The following is a 20,164-nucleotide window of genomic DNA, read 5'->3' on the forward strand; positions in this document are numbered from 1 at the left end:
AAATGTGAAACTACTGCAAGCTGTCTATAACCGTTCTTCCTTGATAGACCTCATAAAGTACCAGTAAATGCGCCAATCAAGCTCCCAACAAAATTCACCTGGCAACAGTTGCATTGAAACAAAGTTACTGCAGCAACAAGCAACGTCACAGCGTTAATAATTGACATGAAAAGAAAGAACTGGTGAGCGAGGGATAAAGGGGACAAAAGAAAGATTTTAGTATAAATGTATCCCAGCGAGTAATCAAACTGGGGCTTAGAGGGGTTTGGAGAGGTTTGGTTAAGCGTCACCCTAAAATGTAAGCAAATTTTAATATTTTATTCTTAACACCTTTTAATCAGGAATCAAAGATGGTATCAGCAGCCACATTTGGAATTTCCCATCCAGAATATGAAATGAAGAATGACAGGAAGGGAAACCCATTAAATTGGTTTCTTTCCTCAAATGATGTGATCAAGAAACCCAATGTCGTGCCAACACGGTAGCAGCAACTGTTTCATGTTTCTAAGGAAATAAAAAGATGGTTGAGTCACAGTTTAAACTAAGGTTAAAATGAGAAGCAAGCAGTGTGTTGCTGGATTGAAAGCAATCTATCAAAAGTCATTCCTTTCTGAGCGAGGCATAATATCCCAGTGACACTGTTTAGATTAATGTGCTCTGCATGACTTATCAACAACTTTGGGTGAATTTTGCTGTTGTGTTAACATCCATGACAACTATTGCTAGTGGCATTATAGCACATGATTGTTAAGAAGAAGAAAACCAACAAACCCAAGACTAATAAGCAAAAGGAGACTAAAACCAGGTGTGAGATGCTGGTGGCAGTGCTCCTTTGTTCCTCAAGTATACAAATACCACATACACACACACACACACACACACATTCTTTTGAGATCTCCAATTGCATTTTTCTTCATTAAATAACTACAAAAGCATAGGTAATTGTATCACCTTAAAAGTCTTCATCAAATAGGTAAAACAGAACATTTTGCGTATGTGTGCACCTTCAAGTTGCCTGTGGTTCTATTAATTTCATGGCGTATTCTTAGGCAAAGGATATTCAGAGGCGGTCTTGCCAGCTCCTTCCTCTGAAATACAGCTTTAGTATATGAGTAAATGGATTCAATCTATGCCATTATTTGGAAGTCAGGGCATGAAGTTTCAGTACTAGAATGTAAGGCACATTGAAAATACAACTGCTTTCTTTCAATATTAGTGGCACCTTTTCTGAAATTCTCAGGTAGATTTATTTATACAGTAATTTTATGTAAATGAATTTTCTGATTTTACATCAAAACTCTAAGACATAGATGTATGTTTCAATTTCCATTCTCCCCTACCTGATCTGTTCTTCTCTTTGATTTTTTAAAAATGACACAGTCCGTTTTAGTTGCTTGAAAGATCTCTCTTTAACATTTCCTTTCCATTAGAGGGACTTACACAAAGGGAAATGAAGATAGACTCTGATATATCTTTGTTGTGAGTATGCTGTTAGCATAGTTAACTCTTATTTTTTATTATCTCCCTCACAAGATTTGCGAAGATAAATATATGTGTACAGAGGCTGCAACTACCAGTCACTGGAGGCAAATGCAGTAGTCCATGTCAAGTTGTGTATTGATGCATTTCTTGAGATTTTGCTAAGTTTTCAGGATTATAAAAAAGCATTCAGAGAGAGAGATCTGTGGTGTTATAACTATGAGAGACTGAACTTGAAAGCAACCACAAGGTTCCAGAAATAAATGGTTAGATGAAAGATTATAACAACAACAATAGTAATAATTCTTTATTAAATGTGCTTTTTCCCCACAATGGGGTTCCAAAGCGGGTTCCAACATGTTAAAATACAATACAAAGTCAAATAATGGTCAACATAAAAAATAAAACACTATAGCAGTAAAGCAAAACATAAATAAACAACTAAAAATGATATAAGATACACTATTCTGCTTTCCCCAGGATTTCTCACTTTTGAACGAACACCTGCTGCTCTCTCATTTTGGGCTGATATGCAGTGTGTATTGTGCATCAACATCACAATTATTAAAAAAAACACGAAGAAATAAAAAAATCAAGTTAGATGATAACTCCTTTGGCATTCTTTGCCAACTAAACTTAAATGTGCAACAGAATAGTTTAAGATATATTGTGGATAAACTAATAAATTTATTTTGAATACACAAACTAGTACTCTTTTGGATGGATGCCTCGCTCAGAAGTATCAGATGTGGTTTCTGATTTACTTTTTGATTCAAATACAGCAGAGCATTTATAGAATGTTTTAATTATTTCAAGTAAAATTCTCAAGGTAAATGCCAACAAAAGATTTATTATTCTCAAGTCACAACAACAATTGGTGACGCTGGTGATTTGGGAGAAATTGCTACAGTGTATCTTATTGCAACATTCACATATAGTTGCGTGAATTATTTTTTCCAAAAGTTGATGAGGAGAGAGAAATAGGTTTATCACATAGGATATTACTTATAAAGTAAAAACAAATAGTGTGTTTTAGTTGTATTTGGCTTTTCCAAAAATATACATTTAAATAATATTTAAAAAAATATAATGATGCATATACAGGCTTATATAGTTCAATTTGTGATCCCTTAAGAAGCATTTGCATTTGGGTTAGTACAACGGTGTTTCCTTTAGGATTTTGTTGTACATGCTAATGAGCTTAGCTCTAAATAGCAATTATGTAGATAATTTAAAACACAACACAGTGTTAACAATCCACTTGTGGACATTGTGTGGGCTGTGCGTGTTGGATTTCAGATTTCTTTGTTGTCCAATAATGTCTCTTAATTGATATTGTCCCTCTTAATGAACAGAGCCCTGATTATTGTAAACTTCCCTCCTTAAAAGTTGACGGAACAGGCTTTTTACGGTGAATTCTACTGAAGACGTAAGGAAAGAAGGACATGAAAGGGTGAATATTCAGCCTGCCTTAATCCTTGTTTTCAATAAGATGGTGTTTTTAAATGTATACTAATTAGTGGTAGACTTACATTCCAATAGACATGTTCTTTGTTGAATTGTGATGAACGGCTTTGCTTATAAGGGAAACAAAATTTCTGTTTTACATTACTTTTCCCCCTCTGAATGCATCATAAGGAAATACACAGAGATAACATTAGGAATGAGGAACCAATGTAAATAAATTACTGTATGAGAATCTGTAATGATTCACTGTGATGGCTATTTCAAAGCATTTAATACCCCACACAAAATGTAAACTTACCATGATAATGGAAACCCAAAATATGAGTGTAGATGTTTTCATATTAAAACTAATCTTACATAAAATAATAATAATAATAATAATAATAATAATAATAGAAAACCTTATTAATAACTCAACCTCTCTCCCCAAAGTTTCCAGTAAGGGTCTGAAAATGTAGAGAAATGTACAGTATATTAACATATTCTTTTACCTGCTGATAAATACCTAAACATGCATATCCGGTACGAGATGTTGTTTTTTGGAGATTCAAAACATTCACCTGGCCTTAACAGCATTTTCCTATAAATATCAACTTTCTCGCATTTTTACATTCACTCTTATGGAATTATTTTATGATGTAGGATTACTTCAACACATTTATAATTACTCCCAATTTGGATCCATGCCAAATATTGCTTGAACTTACCTAAATTAAGTGATGAATATGCTTTATTAGTAGTAAAGTTGGAGTTGAAACAAATGTCTAAAGAAAAAATGCTGATACCTTTAGGAAATAACATTTTATTTCATATTCTATAATGAAATTTTGACTGATTTGAATTCATCTAGTGATATTTTTAAGTAGGGTTTATGTGTTTATGTCAACTCATGGCAAAATTCCACTGCATACACATGACTGGAAACAACAGTTGGAAGAATTGTATTTAATAAGGCAAGCTAGCTACAAGCATTTTAATAGTATACTAGCCATCTCCTGCCATGCATTGCTGTGGCCCAGTCTGTCTATATGTGTTTTGTATGTGTATTTGTGTATATATGTGGTTTTGCGCATTAAGTCTCTGCTACTATATTTTTCAATGTTTTTATAAATGATCGTCACTTGTTGGCCTGATAGGTGTATTGGGTTCAAATTTGGTGTCAATTCACCCAGTGGTTTTTGAATTACATTAATCCCACAAATGAATATTACATTTTTATTTATATTTAAGCCATTTGTGTGAATTTGTAGTCACAAAACGAAGGCAAAACATTGCATCACAGCTGTCATCTTGTTGGTTAGTCTCAACTGTAGTAAACCTATACAACCAGTTGTTGAATGGTTAATCAACACATTGATAGACCCCATTGATTCAATGAGTCTACTCTAGGCAGGATTAACAGTAGCATTTATGTTGATGCCTTTACTAGATGCTAGAGCTATCTAAGCCGATGAAAACGTTCAAAATATTCAGGATTTTTTCTTCATTAGAATTTTGTCAAATTTCCAATATGAATTCTGCTATACGATGTAATTAATGAAAAGAGATATTTTGGTTCTCACATTTTTCAGACCCATAGAATAACTTCTACACTAAAACAGTCCATGGTTAACACATTCCTGCCATGTTGAGTCAATTTTAAGGCATGTTTCACTGGTAAATAAATCTTTACATAGGATACCCTGTGTTGACTGCTGTACCTTCCAAAGATTTACCTCCAAACCATCCATGAAATTGTGCGGCGCAAATATTGAAGATAGAAGAATCTGACTTTTAAATTAAAAATACAATATGCCTTATATTTAGTAACTGTTCTTTTGTTATTGAAACTCGTAGATATAAGCTTTACTGCATTTATCACCTGTATTATTGATAGGAGATAATTACTGCAAAACAGCTGGCTGTTGGTTTTAGTGAGCATCAATTGTTCTCCTGCCCCAGCTGTGGGTTAATAAGGACAGTCAACACATCTGTTTCAACAGCTGGTAATTAACAAAAGCCTAATTGCCCCAACTCTTTTAACATCCAATCTGTGAAAAGAGTAAAGATGTGGAGGAATATTATTGACTTTGTACCCTGCACTTTCTGTGACCAGTTTCTTTATTTCTTTTTTCTTTCCTTTCTTTTTTTCCTTTCCTTTCTCCCTTCCTTTTACTTTGAACACCACGGCCTTTGTCTGATGCATTGAATGGCAGGAGAACACAATATGGTAATCCAGAGCTTAAGTTTTTCAGATCTTTGTTGGTGTTTCTTATTGCAACATTTCTTTGCTACGTTGCAAGGCAAATTGGATCAAAAGCGGTTTTTGGAGTTTCGCACAAAAGCCACAGGTTGGTAGCACTATGCTCTAAACTAAAGCAACATGACACAACTCCAAGTCATTGTCTCAAGCACAGGATGGGTGCACACCCACATCTTTATGTAACCAATATATATTTTGTCCCATGTGAAAAATTTTATTGTCCTTGTATTTCATTATAGTTATCATCACATAAAATAAATATAATTTGAATAGAAAATTCTCTTTAAAGTATGCTTTCAGTTGCCTCACAGTATTCTGTAACATAAACAGGAAATATATAATTTGGACTTAACACCTGTCAAATTTAATTCCATCCTGACACTACAGAAGAGCAGTGTAGTCAGACTAGATAAAATATTCCTGAGAAAGTAAAGACATTTTATTTGGAAAATTGGTGTGTAGGGGTACTAAACCTTCCCTGCCCATGTCGATCCCCAAAAAATTTTTTCTAGCGGTTTCCATTTCAATAGCAATAGCTTCCCATGTGCAGTAAAGAGAAGAAACATCAGGACTAGTTTTGTACACTGGCCTGCCATAATCACAGTTATTTAGACTTGGAAAATATTTAAGTTAGTGGGAAGTTGGAGAGGTTATGATCAGTGCACACTCAGAGCTATGGAAGTCAGAAGAGGACTGTACTGATAGCATCAAACACTGTAGGGTAGACTGAGAGGTCAGTAATGCAGAATAAGATTGCCAGAGTGAATGTATACATATACATATACATATATACACACATACACACATACATACATACACTTGCATCATAGCTGGCATCCTGTTGGTTAGTCTCAACTGTTTTTAAAACTATACAATCAATTGTTGAATGGTTAATCATTCAATCAGCACATTGATAGACCCCACTGATTTAATGAGTCTTCTCTAGTCAGGATTAACAGTAGCAACAACATTGCATATACTGTTATTTTAAGTTGTTGTTTAATGCGATGTTTTAACTGGTTGGTTTTAATGTCTTAGTGTGTTGGTTTACTTATTGGTGGTATGTGTACACGCAGCATCAAACTGTTGCTTTTGTAAGGCTGCTTTGAGTCCCCTTTGGGATTGAGAATGGCGGGATATAAGTGTGGTAAATAAATTAATTAATTAAATAAACCATTTTGAAACTGACTAAATCTAGTCAACACTTGGATGGTAGATTGCAAGGGGAACACTTTGGGTTCCATCTTAGATGAATGAACAAACCAAACATTCAGAAAGCATTGATATTTTTTTAAAAATTCCATAACCAATTGCTTTTTATAGGTTGTGATGTTATGGTTTGCTATCCTTTTTTTCCACAAAGTGTGAGTTCATGGATATGCCAGTAATTAGCAGTGTCTAGGATGGATAATAGACTAGTGATCTCCCAAAACCTAAGGCTCAGTCTAGACAAGATAGAAATACTAGTACTATATCACCAATGGAGGTGATCTTGGGATTTAGTTTAGTACATTCTTCCTTCTATTTATTTATTTATTTATTTATTTGCCCTATTTATACCCCACCTTTCTCAACACCGTAGGGGGCTCAAGGGGGCTTATATATATAGGCAACGATTTGATGCCATATAAACATACATACATAATAAAATAAACATATATATTAAAACAATAATTAAAAACATATCAAACCTTAAACACTATTAAAATCACATTATCCAAAATCATAATCCATGGTCATTCCAAATTGTTATTGCACTATTTGCTAATTCTCTAGTGGGTTACTAACTGAATGCTTGATCCCACATCTATATCTTTAGCCTTTTCCTGAAGGTCAGGAGTGAGGGGGCTGACCCGATTTCATTAGGAAGGGAGTTCCATCACCAAGGGGTCACTACTGAGAAGGCCTTGTCTCTTGTCCCACACCAATCACACCTGCAAAGGAGGCAGGATCAAGAGCAGGGCCTCCCCAGACAATCTTAACTCCTGGCTGGCTCAGTAGCATACTGGCAGTCAGTGGAGCTGACACAACAAGAGGGATGTTGTCGTCTACATCTCTTTGACCCAATTTAAAGAAAATTCTATCTTCCCTTGTTCAAGTGGCTCAAAGTGCTGATGGACTGGGAATGATCAAACCTTGAAAAGGTTACTTTTAGAGTTGTAACTCTGAGAATTCTCGATAGAATCCTGTCTTGGGGTATTGAGAGCTGAGGTTTGAAAAAGTAACATTTCCACACTCTGTGTTGTGACACTCTTTGACAGAGGTAGGCAGATAGAATACAGTTATCTGTGTACTGCTAACTTCCTGGTTCGAATATTGACATGTATTATACTTGAATCTGCCTTTAAAGATTGATATTCAGTCTCTAAATCAGAGTTTCTCTATTAGGGTTTGCTAAATTCTTAGGGGTTCTATGCAAGGATGCGACTAAAAGATATTACTTTTTACTGGTAGCTATATTAATTTTTATACAGGGGTTACCTGAGACCTGAAAATAATTTCAAGGGTTGTGGTAGGTTTTTCAGGCTATATGGCCATTTTCTAGAAACATTGTCTCCTGACATTTCGCCTGCATCAATGGCAAGCATCTTCAGAGGTTGTGAAGTTCTTACAACCTCTGAAGATGCTTGCCATAGATGCAGGCGAAACATCAGGAGAGAATGCTTCTAGAACATGGCCATATAGCCTGAAAAACCTACAACAACCCAGTGATTCTAGCCATGAAAGCCTTCTACAATACAATTTCAAGGGTTCCTCCAGAACAGAAAGATTGCAAAAGGCTATTCTAGATGGTTGATCAGAACTAACTGTAAACATCACAGCATTTCCAAAATCAGCTGCCAGCCTGTTTCCAAGCTTACCTTTATTTCTCCCATATGAATATGCATAATAGATATTTAGATCTTCCCTCAAGGTTCTCTTCTGGGATGCTCTTGACTTCAAGACAGGCAATGATTAGCAGAGATTCCAAAGATACTCAGCCCTATATTATTCTGGGTGCATGAGTGAGAGCCTCCGATTGTTGATTGACCAAGATCAGTTTTCCCCAATCAGATAGCCTCCTCCGTGGTGCATTTGGACAAAGGCTGTCATAGTTTAATTTATACCACAGTATTTGGGTGTTGGGTTATGACTCTGGAGACCATCTCCAGTCCACCACACTATGAAACCCACTGAGTGACCTCGAGCAAGTGACACTCTCATTCTCAGAGGAAGACAATGACAAGCATCCTCTGAGCAAATCTTGGCAGGAAAAATCCTGTGATAGTTTCATCTTAGAGTCACCATAGGTCAGAAACGACTTGAAGGTACACTATACAACAACAATTTTGTATTCTGGGGTTTTACTTATAAAACCCTACATGATTTGGATCCAGGTTATCTATAGATATATAGTCATTCTTTGCTCCTTAAGATTACTTGATTAAACTTGCTTCAATAACATTTCAGTTGGCAAATATCTATGTACAGTCAGTTCCCCAACTGTCTATTGGTTAAATTGAAAGCTTACAGAGGAAATAATGTCCAAGTGCTTGCCATTCACTAAACGGAGATTGCTTAACGTTTCTGGCATGGCAGGTTCAGTACAGCAGGTGTTCAGGTGGTGAATGGTAAGATAGTCACAGTGACAGCCGATGAGATCCTTTGAACAAACAAAAACATAAGCATTGGCAAAGTTTCCAACTGCAGAAGGGCTCTGGTAGGGAGGGTAAAGTTTACAGTTCCCTATTAAAAGACCATAGGTTTATACATGGTAATTCAGTCTGTACTGATTGATGTTAGCTCAGTAGCATTTGTTAAGTGTAAGGAATTTGGTAAACACTCTTCTAACAGTTCTTAGAAATTTTTGCTCTTGTGATCTCCTAACTGTGCTTAAGCCGAGAAGTAAACCTACTGATTTTAGTAGAACAGAATTTTACAAGCTTAGATGTATTTCTGTGAATTTGTGAACATAATTTAAGAATACAGTTGTTTAATGGTACCACCACCATCATCATCCAATAGAAAATTGATATATGTTGCTTGCTGGCTCTTGTTAATAATGAGTTACTGGAGTAGGATTCACTGGGTATGGTTGGGAAAAGGTTGCTGGTCTACATGGCCCATTGGCCCAATCCATCAGGGATCATCTCGTTAACCAATTCAAACAGAAGGCTATTATACTGAATAACTAAACAATTACTTATGTTGAGATGATTTGTATAATTGTATTGTTGTGAGCCGCTCCAAGTCCCCTTGGGGAGATGGGGTGGGATACAAATAAAGTTTTTGTTGTTATTATTATTATTATTATTATTATTGACACAAAAGCACAGTATGTCACAGCAAACGAGATCTATATGCTGGATTTCGGATCACAAAATCACAAGTCGAACACTTCCCAAGTGTCTAGGACTGTGTGATGTATTTTCGAATGATGCGCACAGATCCAAGTAAGGTGGCCTTTTGCAGTTGACAGATTGTGATTTTGTTAATGTGTATTGTTTCCAAATGCCGGCTGAGATCTTTTGGCACGGCACCCAGTGGGCAATGACCACTGGGACCACCTGTACTGGTTTATGCCAGAGCCTTTGCAGTTCGATTTTGAGGTCTTGATAGCAGCTGAGTTTTTCCTGTTGTTTTTCCTCAATGCTACTGTCACCTGGTATGGCAACATCAATAATCCAGACTTTTTTCTTTATTATTATTATTATTATTATTATTATTATTATTATTTGCATTGTTGGTTGTTACCTGTCATGAAGTGGAGTGTTTTACCAGTGCTCTCTACACATTGTCATTGATTGGAACAAACTGTTGAAAAATGAGCTGTAATAGTCAGCCATCCCAGAAGATGGGGAAAGTTAATAGAGAACAAAGAAGGATGGTTCCCTCTGCTTTTCCACATTTTCCTCCTTCCTGTCTGATGAGGTCCTAGGTCTGCTGGTAACAGCAATTCAGCAACATCTGAAAGTACACACTGTTTCCACTATAATCTAATGAGAAAATATTATTGTTCCCCCATTTTACTTCAGCTATAACCTCATTTTGTGCCATTACAGCAGAAATTGCAAAACCAATCTACAAAATACTCAATTTTGCAAAAAAAAAAAAATTTGCCTGCTGCTTATTTCCATCAATGACTGGTGATAGGAGGGTATTTAAAGGAATATAAACTTTAAATGACCCAGGGAGATCTGAGCAGCAAACTGTGCTTTACAAACACAAGAGGTATTTCATAGCACTGAGCTCTGCTTTGCAGGCAGAATTACTCAATTGCACTTTTCTAGATAGTGGTATCAAGCAGGAGCACACACCCAAAGGATGGAAAAATCACAAAAATCTTAAGTGTCTTGAGAAACATATTTCCACTAAGAGCTTTGTTTTTAACTCCCAAAATCAAAACTGCAGAATATTTGATGCAGTCCTAATGTTAAACCTGGAGAAAAAGAGTTTTTGAAGACAAAAAAGTTTTCAACATTGCTATAAATAAAGTAGAAAGCAATTGCCATTTGTTGATGCAGGGTGAAAGGCAAAGTTTTAAGAACATAGATTAGATTAAATGTTCAACAAAGGTTTCCAACTGAAAGATTAAGTCATAGAAACTTGTCAACTGACTTTTAAAAGAAGGCCATAGATAAACAATTGTCAGAGATTCTTAAAGTGTAATAATTCCTGTTTCGGTGTAGTGGTGGCAGGGTTAAACTGGATAATCCTTGTGGTTCTTTCCAGCATTCCAATTGTAGGTAAACAACCCTCTTTTTTTAGATTTCCTAAAATGTCATGTCTGGTAACATGTTTTTCAGTAAACTGCTTCATAGTATAGTTACACTTCAAAATTATTTTAACTGCCTAGTAAGATGGGAAAGTCATGTCTGGACCATAACAGTAAGATCATGATATGACCAAAAGAGGGGAGGAATCCTTCATATGGGTGCTTATCCTGACACACAACATCCACGATTATTCATTTGCAATGCTTTTACTTGGGGTTTAATCATTTAAAAACGTGCCTTTTACCCTGATGTTTTACTGAAAATTCAGAGTTTTCGGCATATGGTTTCCCCTCCAAGGAAGCATGGCTTCACTGTATAGTTGTGGGGAGAGGTTAGTTGTGGGCAGAACTGTTTGGTGAAAGGTGAGCATTCCCTCCAGGAAGTGGATCCTTCTAGGGTTGAATTTTAAAATATTTTTCAAGGATGATTAGTGTCTGCAAATACTGACATATCTGCATTAGCACACCGCTGCTTAATGGAAGACATGTTTATTCATATGCATGATGGGGAGATGACCCAAAATGCGGAGTATCCTTGGCCGTGTGGGCCAAAATAACACAAAATGATTGGAAATGCAGATCACCTTCTAATTTATTTATTTATTTGCCTTATTTATATCCCGCTGTTCTCTACCCCAAGGGGGACTCAAGATGGCTTACATATGGCACCTCCACAGAACCTTAAAAACGTACAATGCTAACTTAAAATAACTTGAATTAAAATTAATACATAGTAACATGATGAAAATACATTCAAGTGTTAATCACGCCATCTAGGATCAGAGTCTAAGGCCATTCTGTAGTAAATTGCACATATTCCACATTAAAATTACTGCACTGCACTATTTTTCAAAAGACTGCTCCCAGAGCCAGGTTTTTATTCTTTTTCTGCATGCCAGGAGGGAGAGGGCTGATCTGATATCATTAGGGAGGGAGTTCCACAACTGAGGGGCCACGTCTCTCATCCTCACCAGTTGCACTTGCAAAGAAGGTGGGACCGAGAGCAGGGCCTCCCTATACGATGTTAATCTCCGAGATGGTTCATAGGGGGATATACGTTCAAAGAGGTAGGCTGGGCCGGAACCATTTAGGTCTTTATAGCCTCAAGTCAGCACTTTGAATTGTGCTCGGTAGCGTACTGGAAGCCAGTGGAGCTGACGTAATAAGGGGGTGGTATGCTCCCTGTATGCTGCTCCAGTGAGCACCCTGGCTGTCTCCCGTTAGACCAGTTGAACCTTCTGAACAGTCTTCAAAGGCAACCCCACATAGAGCGCGTTGGTTCACCAGAAGGAAATGTGCAACCAGTTATGGCAATCGCACTATGAAGTGTCTGGCATTAACAGGGTCAGTGCAGGGCCAATGCAGACCAGCAAAATGTTGTGCCAAACAGATTTTTTTTCCCCATGAGTATAGACAAGCACATAGAGAGAATAATACTCCTAGCCTGGTTATTTTTCTTTTGTTCTGAGATGGTACAGCCAAGACTCAATTTAAATACTTTAATAGGGAGACACACAATAATTTATCTCTCTTTCTGGTAAAATACACCTAAACCCCATATTGGAATGTTTGTTATTGTCTCTGTCTGACCAATGTTCCACTCCTATCTTACATATTATACCAAGGAGATTAGCTGCAAGCCTAGTATTGTTATTATTTTCCTCCTCTTGTTGCTGACTGTTTTAAATCCACTTATGTCGATTCTCTCTTCTTTTTTATGTTGCTGTAGACTAGAAGCTTTTCTTGTGAAGTAATGCAAGACCAGTGTGGGTGTAAGTGAAAGGAGAGTCAGGACTTATGTCTCCCGACCTTCCTCCTAAAAGGGTATCAGGTGTGATACCTCTCTAAAGAATCTAGCTAGTAATCTCTTGAGGAGTAGGTGTGTCTGTTGAAAACATTTCCTCCCCATCTACCATTTCAATTGCACTTCACAGCACACTGAAAATTGTCAAGGATGTTAATTATTGGGCTCTTGAACAACCCTCTTTTGATTTAAGCATGCTTCCCCCAATATTTAAGAAGGTTTTTTCATCAATGGTACAGTATAATTATGGAAAATAGTTTGTTTTGGCTAACATCCTTGTGTTTTGTGGGTGTGCTTTGTGGGTTATATTGGTGAGCCTAAAAGCAGAGGCTCTGCCTACAAACGCAGTTTTAACTGCTTGATTCTAGGAGCTGTGGCTTGCCTGTCCAAAAAGATGCATGAAATAAAGAAGGAAGGAAAGATAAAGATAAAGCCAAAGCAAATAACATTGAGTTTGAAGTAACCTACTGTAGAAATGGCCTGTGTTACATCTGTTCTAGTGAAAACAGCAAACACATTTGTGACATATTTTATGTCCTTTATAAGCCTTCATTGACTACAGCTCATTTCAGCAGATGCTTCATGAAATTGATTGCTTTCCATTTTTTGTGGTTGAATGTGATGCCTTCCATCTGAAGTAGGATGCAGTCTGTGAAGGACAATGCTAAACTATAATTGCGAGTCTTCAAGGTCCCACAAAATTCTTTGTTGAGTGCCCTTTTGTTTTAAAAGTCAACTTCTTGACCTGATGAGGTGATGATTTGTAGCAGTATATATTGAGAACCTCCTATCTGAAATGCATGGGATCAGAAGTATTTTGGATTTCGGATATTTTCAGATTGTGGAATATCCATATTTGCTTATATGTACACAATCAGAATCCAAAAATAATTTCCCCAATTAGAGACTTTCCAACATGACCTTGAAGGTGTCTACGGACAACGCCACTTCTTCAGCTTAGAAATTGAGATGAGCACCACCACCACCACCCCCTCCCCAGAGTTGGACACGACTAAACTTAATGTCAGGGGAAACCTTTACCATATATTTTGGAGATGGGACCCAAGAAAATACAAAACTCATATCTCTTTCAAACACACCTTAAACATAGAAACTGAAGATTATTTTCTACAATATTTTAATAATTTTGTGCATGAAACAAATGTTGTGCATACTAAACCATCATCAAGCAAAGGTGTCATTATCTTAAGCACCTGTGTAGACAATCTTGGATTTGGGAGTATTGTGGATTTTGGAATGCTAGACAAGGGTTTCACAAGGTGCAATAGGCTATTTGTATGTAGTTGTAGAAGCATTACAAGCACATTCTATCAGCCTAAAAGAGGAGACGTTGGAAAGTCTAGAAGTGGGGAAAATATTTTTGGATTGTAACTCCCAGAATTACCACACAAATTATGAACTATGCTTGGTGGAGGATTGAGGGGATTCTACTGGAAACATAATATTTCAGACTATGGGAAAGACTGTGATCTTAAAGAAAATTGTAGGGAGAACAACATGATCACAATTTTATTTACTGATTAGACTTCTGTAATATGTTCTGTGTGGGTCTGCTTTTTAAAAACTTTAATAATTTCCATTGGTATGAAATGTGCCTGTTACATTGTTGTTTGGAGTTGGCTAAACTAGCTTTACCTTTACCTTTAATATATAGCTGTATATGGCTGGGTTTGGGATATTTTATGCCTTTCTTTTTCTCATTTCACTCTACTGAACATTAGCTTTTCCTCAGAAGAGAAATGCTCTGTGTGCCCTTTCCATCTGAAGTATGGCAAGGTCAACTCTACAGTGGCACCTCCCTCTCTCATAAAGATGTGTTCCTCTTGCATTGCCCACACAATGCTATTCTATTTTAAGAATCAGTATTGTAATTCTGATTTAACTGCTTCTTCTTTTTGCTGACATAGATTATTTTAATTTTCTTGTTTTGATTAAAAACTATGATTTTGATATGATGCATTGCTTTACTGTTAGCCCCATTGTGGACTTTCTGAAATATAAAATTGTGGAGAAAATATACATCGATTAGGAATTATAATAAAACTACAAAATACAGCTGGATCTAGATCTAGTCATAACTCAGATTAAATCCCCTAACACCAGTTGATTGAAAGCAATGTCTCTTTAATTAGTCGTGACTCACTTGTCCCACTAACTGCTATTGCTCTACTATTTTATATATGCCCAAAGGTTGATTTGTTATGACTGAATATTTCCTTCCAGGTTCTTATCTTATATTAAAAATGTAAGCTAAATTAATTGTCTTAGAAACTAAACTAGATGGTCATGGTCGCTACATGTAAGCTCTAAATTGCTGGAATAAGGAGTGGAGAAGATCTATTACCATTCTAGTCAGCCCTCCACATTCACTAGAATTTGATGCACAAGACCCCAATGAAAGTGGAAAAATGCTAATAAATGAATTGCTATTTTTTTAACCTGGGAATTTCTAGGGCCTCCACTACTCGGTTAATTTCTAGGGCTTCCACTACTAAAAGCTAACCACAGGATTGCACTTGAACAAACTCTTTCCAATGCAATAGACAAACATTTTTCCCAAACTCTTTCAGCCACTAAGCCCTTTTTGAAGCAAAAGGTTCTTGTAGAGCCCCCAAAAAATGTTTAATGTTTTGTTATATCTGTCTGTGTTCTATGGGGCATGTTACACACAATACGTATACAGAAGTATGAATAATAAGGTATATGTATTAATAAAGGAAACAATAGTAACAAAGAATGGGAGACAATAGTATTCATTGTTTAATTAATTGTGCCACTCCACACTTTGTTATTGCTGATGCTTAGCTTATTCACAGGTTTACTGCATTTTAGGATTTTTTTGGTATTTTTTGTTATATATTTGTGTACTTGTATACTTTGCATTGTGGTTCAGATGTGGTACCATAGTGCTTCTGAGTCAACCTGGAGAGATAGTGGTGAGATACAAAAAATTATTATTATTATTATTATTATTATTATTATTATTATTAAATCTACAACATGATATAACAACTAGTTAATACATTTGGGAAATGTTACATGTACACCCAAAGTTAATGTCAACAATGTGCATGCTTCTAGCTGCAGAGTTAGTTTAACAACTAACAATTGAAGGAGGAGGAGGAGGATGGCACTGCCGCATGCCCTTACGCCAGCCCAAGGAGCAGCAGGGAAGCAGTACTGGGAAAGAGTATAATGATAAGTAATGTTGAAGGCAGTAGGAAAAATGAGATTACAGATGGAATGACTCCAGAAAAGTAAGCTAAGTTCCTGAGATTGAAAGGCCATGAGCAGAGCTGTAGCAAACAGTTCATCTGAAGCTTTCATTCACCATAAATCATAGGGCCTCATCAGACAGGGCAATTTTAGCATCCTAGGATGGAACCCCATGGCAGCCATCACACTATGTTGTATGACATCTGGCAGAGGTCCTGCCCCCAACCAGAGTGGAAGCATCCTTGGGCGCATCCCCCACAACACGGGAGCTTGCCCATGTTGTACTGGCTCCAATGGAGCCAGCATGGGTCCTCGCCAGGAGGGCGATGCTTCCCATGTGTGATGTGGGAAGAGTTGCCAGAGGGATTAACACACATGGCGACAGATTCACCTCGCTGCCCCCTCTATACCACGGTGAAATTGAATACTTCACCTGGCCTTTGTAATGAGATCAGAAAACTGCATGTCATCGCATAACAACAAAAGAGACTTGAGGCCATGAGGGGGCAAAGGAAAAAAAACACCCTTACATTGTTTGGGTAAAAGGGGACCCATAAAAACAGGCTTTGGACTACACTGTGGCCCAAGTGCAATGCTTTGTCTATGTTGGTTCTAGTGTTGTAAAATTGGCATGTAGGAAACAGTGCCCTGGAAACTGGATGAGACAACCTTTGGTCTGATCCATTCGTTATTTGTTGGTATGTGATATATTCTTAAGCCCGAATCCAGTGTGTTCTGTGTGGGACTTTAAGTGAACATTGATAGGATTGCAGGCATGTTAGCTATTAAAATGGAACACATTCAGTTTCATTCAGAAAGTAATTCAATTTTTTTCTATTGTTTTAGAAGGGGGAAAGGAGAAGAAACACTCACTAGCTATGTATATATTTGCAGGAAAAATTGCTGGCTATGCAACAAGAAAGAGAAGTTGTTGTTCAGCAGTACAAAAGCCTTGAAGAAGAGCTCCAGACCCTTCGTATTTATTACAGGTAATGTAATTTGTGTCCTTAAAAATACATTCAGTGGAAAAATGTTTGTCTATTGCATTTTTATTCCTGGAAGTTTTTTAAAACTCTGTGGAACAAGAATGAAGTTACAATATCCTTCATTTCAAATTATCAGATCTATTTTTATCTTTTTATTCCTTGAGTGCATTGCCATATCCTATAAAGGAAAAATCCTAAATATGCTGTTTTATCCAAATAGGTGTTTTGTTTTGTTTTGCATTTGGCTTGCCATACCCCAAGAACAAAAAACACAGCACTACACAATTTCTGAAGTGTGCGCGCACATTGCTTTACAACTGCCTGACAAAGAAATGGTTGATGTGATTGATTGTCCTTTCCAACACAAACCTTTGACACAAATATTTCATTTGATGCCGTTTGACACAAATATTTCAAACTAATATGGAAGTTATTAACAGCAGATAAGATTTCACCAGTTACATAATGGCATAGCCCCAAGTCTCAATAAAGGAATGGCTTCCTAAGATATGCTATTTTACCCTGATGGGTTAGCTTGTTTATAGGTGAGTAAATGAAATTTTGTTTCATTATGTTTAATTAAAATATGTTTCTCCTTTCATCAGCTACATAAAGATTGCTGAGGAACTCAGTTAACATTTTCTCTGGTCTTTGATCAAATAATAATTACATAAATTAAGAATCAAAGAAGACCATACATAACACACACACACACATATCTCAAACCGCCTTGAGTCACGTTCAGGCTGAGAAAGGTGGGATACAAATACTGTAAATAAATAAAGTGTCTCTGTCCGTCCGTCTGTACCATAAAGACTGTTTCTAGATGACAGTACTGTGGTCCTCTGTGGTGTCACTAGGAAAGAAAGTGGCATGTGTATGAGGGGAAACCACAAAGGATCTCATCATATTAGGGTGAATTTGGTGGCATATGCCAGTTCCTCTTTCCTTTTACTACAGAGCCCGTTGGCTCTCATTCTCCCATCCCACAGTGCACGGCAACTTCGGGTGGAGCTCTATCATAAAAGGGAAGGTGAAGTGGTGCATGCCACCACTGCTGCAACATGCAAAACTTCCCTTGTTGTCTTAGATTAATGGGGTGGGGACTCCAGTGAGTCGGATGATCTGGGGTGTGGGACAGTGGGTTCCCCACACTCACGGATGGGCACCACCTGAATCGCTATGATTCCAATGGCACATTTGATGAGGTTGCAAAAGAGCCATATTGCTATAGTAATATTGGGGGACCCTCTCAGAGCTGGAAAAGGGAGAAAGGGGAGGGAAAGGAAAGGAAAGAAGAGAGAAAGAGGGAAGGAAGGAAGGAAGGACAGAAGGACAGATAAACAGAAAGAAGGGAGGGAGGGAGGGAGGGAGGGAGGGAAAGGGAAAGGGAAAGGAGAAGGTATGAGGGGAGGGAAAGACAAAGAAGGGATGAAAACAAGGGACCAACAATCCCTCCAACACCAAGGCAACACTAGTAGTTGCATTTAGAAGATCACAGAGCACAGTCAAATCTGGCTTCTGAGAATGACCTCTATATCTGCTATATGTTCACAGTTAGGACACAATGCCCCACATTGTGTTATGAAAATCCCAGGCCCCAAACCAGGGTCATGTTAGCTTTTAGTGATCTGGCCATGGTCAAAACAGACTTGGCATCGGTTGCTTGGCATCAAGTACAGATACACTCAATTGTACCTCAGCCTTTCTGTAGGATGTCTAATGGAGTTCATAGAGCTGTGGAAAACAGTTTGATAATCTCTTCCTGAATTGTGTTTTTATCAAGATAGTAATGTCTTAACTACAATTGGTAATTCCAACTAGAGCAGGCACATTTAATCAGTTATGGATTGGGGAATGAACATGGAAGTAAATCCCACTGATTCAATGGGTCTGGACTAGATAGGATTCAAACCAATGAATTTAAATTTGATACTTAGGTTTTTTTAAAAAAAGGTTGTTAGATATTATTTTTCAAAGCTATTTAATATATTAAAAAGTGAAGATATTTGAATATAAAAAGGAATCTATTATGATCCCCTGAGCCAAGAAAGAATTGGCTGCAAATGAGGATAGGCAAGTTTCTTCTTTGCATTTTAACTCGGGAAAGGTTACCATCCTTCCTGATTCCTGAAATGATACTTTGCATAACAGTTAGACGTTACACTTGCCAGTTTAACTATTCTAATTTTCCAGCCACTGAATTCCATAGATGATGATTAATGCAAATCTTAAAAACCTGAATGATGTGCAAATGCTGTTAGAATAATCCATCCATAGAACAAAAAGTACACCAAATTGTACCGCGAGAGTGTTTTTGCTGCAACAATAAGCAACTATATTACAGCTTTAATTTTTAAAAATGATTCAATCACTCTAAATAGAATTAACTGTTTGTATTTTAACATTTTATGGTTCCATTTCCTGATCAACTTGCCTTGTCTGGTTTGTCCTGAATCATTTTGCTGGGCTATGCACTAAATGCCCTAAAGGCACCAAATTCTGAAGGTTGAGAGGGCCAGCTCTGGTTAGTAATTGGATGGGAGATAGCCAGTGCATAACAAGTACTGTGTGTTGAACTGTACTTGGAGGAAAATCCTGAGAGTGCTTTGGGGACCGTAAGATCAAGCCAGCCCTTACTCCAGGAAATAGTGCCCGGCTGCTCACTGGAGGGAAGGATATTAGAGGCAAAGAGGAAGTACTTTAGCCACATCATAAGACGACAGGAAACCTTGTAGAAGATAATGATGCTGGGGGAAATTGAAGGAAAATAGAAGGAGGGGCTGACCAAGGGCAAGATGCATGGATGGCATCCTTGAAGTGACTGGCTTGGCCTTGAAGGAGGGGGTGACCATGGGGGTGGCCACGGCCGACAGGAAGCTCTGGCATAGTCTGGTCCATGAGGTCATGAACAGTTGGAAGTGACTGAATGAATAAACAACAACAATCATCGTAATAATAATAACACCTTATTTATATTCTGTCCTTCTCACCCCGAAGTGGACTCAGGGTGGATCATAGTACACATACAGTCAATGCCGCTTTGTATAGACAATACAGAGACAGACAGAAAAGAAGGAGGTGTGATGTTTCAATTCAATGTTCAGCTTTTTGGTGCCATGGAAGGTTGGGCTCGAATCCAGCCACAGGGGGTGCTGTCGCTCCATCTTCTATGATGAAGAGCCATCAGGACT

General features: G+C 37.4%; 1 protein-coding gene across 1 annotated transcript in view; it reads left to right on the forward strand.

Moving 5' to 3' along the window:
- MIPOL1 (mirror-image polydactyly 1) overlaps nucleotides 1-20,164 on the forward strand; it is a 219,912-nt gene that overhangs the window by 136,965 nt on the left and 62,783 nt on the right. Inside the window, exon 9 of the mRNA XM_060759026.2 lies at nucleotides 16,879-16,973. Within this exon, the coding sequence (XP_060615009.2) occupies nucleotides 16,879-16,973 (95 nt within the window). The remainder of the gene's footprint in view (nucleotides 1-16,878; nucleotides 16,974-20,164) is intronic.

The sequence above is a fragment of the Anolis sagrei genome, chromosome 1 (assembly GCF_037176765.1).
Source record: "Anolis sagrei isolate rAnoSag1 chromosome 1, rAnoSag1.mat, whole genome shotgun sequence".
Lineage (NCBI taxonomy): Eukaryota > Metazoa > Chordata > Lepidosauria > Squamata > Dactyloidae > Anolis > Anolis sagrei.